The sequence below is a fragment of the Cyprinodon variegatus genome, unplaced genomic scaffold, assembly GCF_000732505.1.
Source record: "Cyprinodon variegatus isolate N-32 unplaced genomic scaffold, C_variegatus-1.0 Scaffold481, whole genome shotgun sequence".
Classification (NCBI taxonomy): domain Eukaryota; kingdom Metazoa; phylum Chordata; class Actinopteri; order Cyprinodontiformes; family Cyprinodontidae; genus Cyprinodon; species Cyprinodon variegatus.
This window is the reverse complement of record NW_015150934.1, coordinates 338668-347054: the sequence shown is the minus strand read 5'-3', so window position 1 is coordinate 347054 and position 8387 is coordinate 338668. Positions and strand designations below refer to the sequence as shown.

Sequence of the window (8387 nt, the reverse complement as noted above, 5' to 3'; positions counted from 1 at the left end):
GAAATAAACTGAATAGAATCAACTGATCTGAGCAAACAGCCGTTAAACTATCAGCCGCCTCGTTCAGCTGAGAAAATGGGACCTTTTCTCGGATCTTCGCACTGCATTTAAGCCAACTTTATAAAAAGAGAAATGGTTTCTGGATGAGCGCCCTCTAGTGGATTTAAAGGTAACCTGGAACAGGAGCCGCTGGTCTGAGTGGCAGACGGCGGCCATCTTTGATTCAATCTGATTGGTTTCCTGTTTTTAAACAAACATTTATTGAAAAACTTTTGCTCAAAGATTTCTGACCAAAAGAGAGGAAACTGGATCAGAACCAGTTTTACCAGAACTTTGGTTTAATATCAAATTCAAATCAAAATAATTTGACTGTTTTTTATTTAAATTTAAAAACTTTTTGTCATTTCAGAGCAGTGGAAGGTCCAGAACCGCGGTCTGGACCGACCCGCTGCAGAGGCCCAGCTTCTGGTTCTGGTCCAGAACCAAACCGATCAGAAACGTCGTCTTTTCTTCTGCTTTGGTTCTGATTATTCCCTCCTGATCCAGTCGCTCTGGTTCTGACTAATTCTGCAGCAAATGATCCGTTGGTCACAGAGGAGCAGAACCTGGTTATGGTTCTGACTAGATTCAGTTCAGCAGAACCTACAGAGCCCAGAACATCTGGAAACCGGTTCTGATTATTTAATAAAAGACATTTGAGAAGAGCCGACCCAGACGCTGGTTCTGTTTATGCTGAGCCGGAGACCAAAACCACTGACAGGCGGCAGAACCTAAATTAAACAGTTTGGGTTTTTCAGAACCACCTCAACTTTCCTCTCCAGAACAGAATTCTGGAAATTCAGAATCTGGAAACTGAACCGGGTCCAGTTCTACTGGGACACAGTCGACCCAAAGATGTGGAACTCATCCATCAAACCAGAACCGCAACAGAAAGTACCAGAGTGGCAGCAGATGGAAGCAAACAGCACCAGCAGAACCCGACTAACAGAACCGGACCAGCAGAACCCGACTAACAGAACCGGACCAGCAGAACCGGACCGGCTGAGCAGAATCGGCCCGGTTCTGGTGCTCCGTCTCTGGGCCGGCCCATCTGGCCTCTACTTCAGTCTCCAGGACCAACATTTGGGACTAAAACGGGTCTCAGGATTCAGGTTCTGTCAGCATTAATTGGTTTAAACGGGTCGGAACCGTCCCTCAGGATCCTGGAAAGTTCTGGAGCAGGAGGAGCAGGGAGCATGCTGGGGGGCAGAACCAGAACCAGAACCAGAACCAGGTTCTGACCGGGTCCTGATGGGGAGCGGTTAAATGCCGGGTGCTGCGTTAATGGGTCGGTACCGGTGGCTTGGGGGGAGAAGGGGGCGGAGTCTTCTTCTTCTTCTGTATCTTAGCCCCGCCCCCTCTGAGGACGACAGGATCTTTTCTTCTTTTCTAAATGAAACTGCAGGAATTTTCTTCTTCTTTTGCAAACGTGATGAAGATGATGAAGATGATGGACGACCTCGCCATGTGTGTGTGTGCGGGGGGGGGGGGGGATGGTGAGCTGTACACTGAGTCTCTGTCTCCACTGGCGGAGTCCCAGCTGCTGGGAGCTGGTTTCTGCTCCTCCTCTTCCTCTTCCTCCTCCTCCTCCTCCTCAGTACTCGCTCAGGTTGTGCCACTTGGAGATCTGCCGGCGGGGGTTTTCACACACCTCCCTCCAGTGGGAGGCGCCGGAGGAGGAGGGGCTGTGGAGGCCCAGCAGCAGGCGGCCCAGCACCTCATTCTTGGTGGTCCGGTCGAAGTCCACCACCAGGAACTCCACGGAGATCTCAGGGAGGAGCTCCGGAGGGATGTCGTAGATGAAGGACTCGTTGAAGACGGGGTTCAGCGTGCATTTCTTCACGTGGGTCTTCTTCTTGGCGATGCGCTTGCGGCCGTAGAAGACGTTCACCTTCACGTACGGATCTGAGAGCAGAAGAAGAAGGATTTAAAAAACGTTCCTTTAAATAACGATTTATTAGCTTTACTGTGTTTATGTCATGGTGGGCGGGACTATGGCGGTTCCCTCTGAGACGCAGTCATCTGATTGGCTGCTTTTTAACGGCTAACAGTAAGGAGGCATGCAGTGTGGCGCTGCTTCACCAGGGGGCGCCGCGGCAATGAGGGAAGAAAAATAAAGTTCTGGTAAAAAAGTTCAGGGAAGATATTCAAAAAGATTCAAATCAAACCTTTATTTATCTATTAGAGCATCTAAAAATGTAAATAACGTCATAAACAGCGTCTGTAGTTTCCCTCCATCTCTTCCTGTTTCTCTCACATGACATCGCTTTTTCAAACGACAATTCCAACGCCATCGGCCTCACAGCTGATTGATTGAAGGTTTTAATTGGTGGGCGGGGCGACGCTGACATGCAGCGTTTACAACATTCTTTATTTTGCAGCCGATGACGTTTTAGGTGGTGGAATAAATCTGTTCTGCTTCTTTTTGCAACGATGGATTTTGGTCCTACCAACGAGCGCCAACGACCTCGGCGTGAAACCCAAACCGCTGCCGTATATCGCTCACCTGAAACTGCTGCTGTCGCCATGTTGCCTGTTCCTGCAGTTTGTGAGAAAATCATCCTGTTTGGAGGATGGATTCATGATGCGTTTAAAGTGTGTGGGGAAAAATAAAACTCTTAGTGATAAAGATGCAGACGGCTTAATGTCGTCATGGGAACCTGTACTCATTTTGTCGTACGTTGGGAAAACTCCAGAAATATTTATCATAGTCAATATATCGCCCAGCAATACATCAGTAACTGTATTAATACATTTAACAGTAATGTTAGATTATTTACTTTAGGGGTAAAACAATTAATCTGATTAATCGATAATTGAAATAATCATCAGCTAAACATTAAAGAAGCTTTCAAATGAAAAATGTTTCTACTTGAGGAGTTCTGAATGGAGCAGATTTTCCGGGTGGATCATCTCAATCAGTGGTCCTCCTAACTGTCAATCATTCTGGTGATGCGTTTCCGTCCTGCGTGCTCGCCCCCGTTTCCACGGTGGAGAGTCTGACAGTAGAAAAATTGTAAATCTTCTTTTAGAAGCTAAGCTTGGATGAGCGACGCACGCAGCAGAGCGTGCACGAGGAGAAATGGGCTCGTGCACGCTCTCACACACCTTTAATAGCCGTTCCCTTTTTCAAATTGGTAAAAATCCTCCATTATACCTTTAAATGCAAAATATTTATATATATTTTCAAACTTTGTATTCTTCCTGCTCTAAGTGGGCCGCTCTGTCTGCTAAAAGCATGTTTCTCTGTACTCCAGTTAACGATTAACAGATTAATTGTTGACGATAATTTCAATAATCAAATAATCCTTTAATTGTTTCAGTCCTACTTTGGACCGTCTATGAACATCTGCTCTGCACATAAAACATGTTAGCAGATGAAATCAGGTGTGGAGGCAGAGACACGTCTGAAGGTGGAGGACCGCGGACCTCCAGGACCAGAACTAAGGCTCAGTCCACAGATGGATAAGAAACATCTGCAGATCTACGATCAGGTCTGATTTTAGTCAAAGATGAAGATGATTTAATAACTGATCCTGGTCTTCTATCCTCCCAGACGGTCCTCTTAGCTTTATTTTCAGGCTGGTTCTGGTGGTACTCACTGGCTGACAGGCCCGTCATGTCCATCTTGGGGAGGTGTCTGGCCTTCAGGACCACAACGCTGAGGCGATGAGACACAGGCTGGTAGGAGAGAGACGCCAGCAGCTCCCCGCGGCTCTCGCACTGAGAACAAGGAGAGAAAAACAGTAAACAACAGCCTGAAGGGGGCGCCATNAGTGATAAAGATGCAGACGGCTTAATGTCGTCATGGGAACCTGTACTCATTTTGTCGTACGTTGGGAAAACTCCAGAAATATTTATCATAGTCAATATATCGCCCAGCAATACATCAGTAACTGTATTAATACATTTAACAGTAATGTTAGATTATTTACTTTAGGGGTAAAACAATTAATCTGATTAATCGATAATTGAAATAATCATCAGCTAAACATTAAAGAAGCTTTCAAATGAAAAATCTTTCTGCTTGAGGAGTTCTGAATAGAGCAGATTTTCCGGGTGGATCATCTCAATCATTGGTCCTCCTAACTGTCAATCATTCTGGTGATGCGTTTCCATCCTGTGTGCTCGCCCCCGTTTCCACAGTGGCGAGTCTGACAGTAGGATGAGCGACGCACGCAGCAGAGCGTGCACGAGGAGAAATGGGCTCGTGCACGCTCTCACACACCTTTAATAGACGTTCCCTTTTTTTAATTGGTAAAAATCCTCCATTACACCTTTAAATGCAAAATATTTCTATATATTTTCAAACGTTGTATAATTCCTGCTCTAAGTGGGCCGCTCTGTCTGCTAAAAGCATGTTTCTCTGTACTCCAGTTAACGATTTACAGATTAATTGTTGACGATAATTTCCATAATCAAATAATCCTTTAATTGTTTCAGTCCTACTTTGGACCGTCTATGAACATCTGCTCTGCACATAAAACATGTTAGCAGATGAAATCAGGTGTGGAGGCAGAGACACGTCTGAAGGTGGAGGACCGCGGACCTCCAGGACCAGAACTAAGGCTCAGTCCACAGATGGATAAGAAACATCTGCAGATCTACGATCAGGTCTGATTTTAGTCAAAGATGAAGATGATTTAATAACTGATCCTGGTCTTCTATCCTCCCAGACGGTCCTCTTAGCTTTATTTTCAGGCTGGTTCTGGTGGTACTCACTGGCTGACAGGCCCGTCATGTCCATCTTGGGGAGGTGTCTGGCCTTCAGGACCACAACGCTGAGGCGATGAGACACAGGCTGGTAGGAGAGAGACGCCAGCAGCTCCCCGCGGCTCTCGCACTGAGAACAAGGAGAGAAAAACAGTAAACAACAGCCTGAAGGGGGCGCCATAGTGACCAGCCTGATGGGGGCGCCATGGCCACCAGCCTGATGGGGGCGCCATGACAACCAGCCTGATGGGGGCCCTGCAGCATGACCTACTGGCTGTGTCTGAACATCCATCCTAACCCCTCCATGGAGCTCTATAGAGGCTTGCCATTTTATGAGTGGCTGAATGTTGGGGGACGGGGGGGGGGGACAGGGACTCAGCAATGCATCTTGAAAAGTTTTGACCATCCACGGTCACTAGATGAGCAGATATTGCAGTAATTCTCTGCAAGAGCGCTCTTCGCAAAGCATTATGGAATTTGTTTTGGGGCGAAAAAGAACAAAGATGGCGCAGACAGCGAGGAAGGAGGCAAAGTCACGTGACCAACGAGGAGCGAGAAGCAGTGATGATCTGTCCGAACGGCTAATTAACTGGATCACTATAGAGCGATGGAGGGGTCAGAGGTCAGGGGTCTCAATTTACGTTCTTGAGTGTTCTGGTGAGACGTCATCAGCTTCAGACGCGAACGCCAGACTGAGAACATCTGGATGTTGTTCTCGCCCCGCCCTCTTTACCCAGCATGCATCACAGCAGACTTATCTGTTCCTGAGATTGACAGCTGTCCCAGCATGCAATGCAGCAGCATTAGCTTCCAATGGAGCGCTCCATTGGAAGCTAAAAATTCTCTTTCTGCTGCTTTTGTTCAATAAAAGTACGTTTTTAGATCATTTGAGGCGAATATTATACTTTAAAGAGTCACTATATGGTCTATTTACATATCTATTTTTAATGCGTAATAAAATAAACTATTTCCGAAGTTGAGAGGACCGCGGAAACCAGCGGAGCTCCAAAGCTAACGGCAGCCAGGGCTAAAGTTAGCCCGTCTGTAGCAGCCAGGGCTAACTTTAGCCCGTCTGCAGCAGCCAGGGCTAAAGTTAGCCCGTCTGCAGCAGCCCTCTCTCTGCATAGCGGTGTGTAAAGTACCGCTGGCTCTGATGCTGATATTTTTTGTTTTATTTTGCAAAATGTTCATTTTATTTGTGTTTATCTGACTGTGTTCATTATTATTCCTCCACTAAATAAAATAAGTCATAATTTATTATTATCTATAATCTATTAATAACAGGAAGTGAAATGCAGCTCCGGACTAGCTTTGAATGTGGTGATGTCATCAGTACGCTGCTGTTCCAGTTGACCCAGATTTATTTCTCCCCGGGTCCAGACTTTCCTGGGTTCTAGTCTAGAACAGACTTGGCGAGGACACGAGTCCGTGCTCATGTTCTTATGAAATGAGAAACGGTGTCAGACACAGTCTCTGTTTAAGAAGGACCAGGCCTGAGGTTCTGTTCTAGGAGGTTTCCATGACAACAATGAAACTTAATTCTATTCAGTTTATTTCAATAGCTCCAATTCACATCATGTCATCTCAGGTCACTTTATAGATCCAGATCAACCAGATCATCCAGTCAGATTGATTCACAGTTTTCTAAGGAAAACCAGCTGATTGCATCGACTCATTTTGAATCCTTCCTCACCTGCATGTTCCTCTTGGTGATCTGCTGGCTCAGGTGGACCCGGCCCGTGCTTGGGTCCACGCCCTTCAGCGGCACCACGGCCTCACCGATGACGTCGTCGCGGGCGAAGCGGTCGAAGCTGAGGACCAGGAAGTGCAGGGTGAGCTCAGGCAGCGCGCTGTAGGCCACGCCGTAGAAGGTGAAGGTCTCGTCGAAGATGGGGTCCAGCGTCTTCCTCAGCACGCGCGTCTTCACCCTGTGCTTCTTCTCGGGCAGGATGGTCATCTTCACGTAGGGGTCGGAGCTGCCGGCCTGCTCGTCCACGGCGGGGAGGCCCCGGGCCCCGACTACCGTCACCACCAGCGCCTTCTTGGGGAAGTTGTAATCCACGGTGAGGCTGAGGGAGCCCAGGTTGGGTTCTGGTTCTGGCTCGGAGGAGGCGGGCGTGAAAGGAGACGCCATCTTGCTGCTGTTCTGGCTGCTGCTGGCCGAGCTGCTGTCCAGGCAGCAGTAGTCGGCGCGGACCGGAAGCGCCCGCTCCAGCCGGTTCTGGCCCGACCCGGACGGCGGGACCAGGTGACTCATCTGCAGCTGGCCGGGGACGTCCAGGATGTTGTTCTCTGCGTCCACCAGAACCATCCCCCTGCCTCCGGCGCCGCCGGCGGGGCAGCCGTCCCTGTCCGGTCGCTCGGCTCGTCGGACGCCGCGAACAATTCTCTTACTGCCGCTGAGGGATTCTGGGTAAATGCTGATGCCCTTCAGCATATGGATGAACTTATAGGGCGGGTCCTCTGCATCGCAGTAGCGGTCGCCGTGCAGCTTGTAGCGCCCGGTGACCCGGAGGTAGCGGCGCTGACAGAACGACCAGAGCAGAACCAGAACCACCACCACCAGAACCAGAACACCGGCACCGAGGAAGCCCGCCAGCACCGGAGACATGGCTGAAACAGAGAGCAGAACCCGGACAGAACCGCAGAGTTTAGAGGAATCTTTAACATTTATTCAGTAATAAAAACCTTCGGTTCTATTGGACCTCCATAGAACCGGGGCGACTGGTTTGGGTCTAAATGGGTTTTTCTGGGTTCCTCAGGATCTTTAAGCTTCTGTGTGAATGGTTGATGTTTCTGGCGGGGTTCCTAGGGGCCCCGGGCCATTCTAAAACCTCCCACCTTATTTTCTGATGGTCAGCCATGACGCCTGGCAGACAGGAAGCAGGGAAAGGAGAAGCGTCTGATTGGTCCGCTGGGATGGACGCCATCTTCTCTATAAAAATCTTAGGCCGGTTCTCCTCCTTTCAGAGCCAGAGGTTCAGTCCAGACCCGCCTCGCTGCTGTGAGCAGCCATCATGCTTTTAGCTAGCAATGCGTACCGCATGCATCGTACGCCCTTTAATAATAATATTAGAAATTACGCCCTAATTTTCCAATGGAAACTTCGCTCAAATGTTGACATTTTATTTGGAAACATTGACCTTTATCTGCTGGACGCGCCGCATCGACCAATCAGAGCAGCTGATCTGGGAGCTGGCAGGGAGTCAGACGCAGCGCTGCTGATGCAGAGCGCTATGATCACTCCTCTGTTTATTAAAAGTCGTAGGGAAGTCGTATTTAAAGTAAATCATTCTGGCTTAAACAGGTTTATAAATGTTCTCTTTATCAGGTTCTTTTTTTTTTTTATCCTGTCTTAAAATCTGTTTTTCCCGTTATCTTCTGCAGGCCAGTTAGTTCTACGTCAGCCTGAACACCTAAATTCAGCCAATCATATATCAACGGTCATCTGTCAATCAAATGTTTTCGGTCATAGCATCTTGATTCATATGTCGCAGCTATAGGCCACGCCCCCTCCTCATTTGCATAATGAGGCAGAAATTCAGACAGAAATGTAAAAACAGGCAGAAATAAACAGGATAAAAAAATACAAAGGAAAAATAAGCCAGACAAAAATATTATAACGTGCACAAAAA

At 48.0% G+C, this 8387-nt stretch overlaps 1 protein-coding gene across 1 annotated transcript in view; it reads right to left on the bottom strand.

The window, feature by feature from the left end:
* Positions 1-287: 287 nt before the first annotated feature.
* Positions 288-8387, bottom strand: part of syt11 (synaptotagmin 11) — an 11840-nt gene continuing 3740 nt past the window's right edge. Inside the window, exons 2-4 of the mRNA XM_015389984.1 lie at positions 6446-7365; positions 4762-4882; positions 288-1944 (exon numbers count right to left, since the gene is read on the bottom strand). Coding sequence (XP_015245470.1) covers positions 1634-1944; positions 4762-4882; positions 6446-7365 — 1352 coding nt within the window. The 3' untranslated portion in view covers positions 288-1633. The remainder of the gene's footprint in view (positions 1945-4761; positions 4883-6445; positions 7366-8387) is intronic.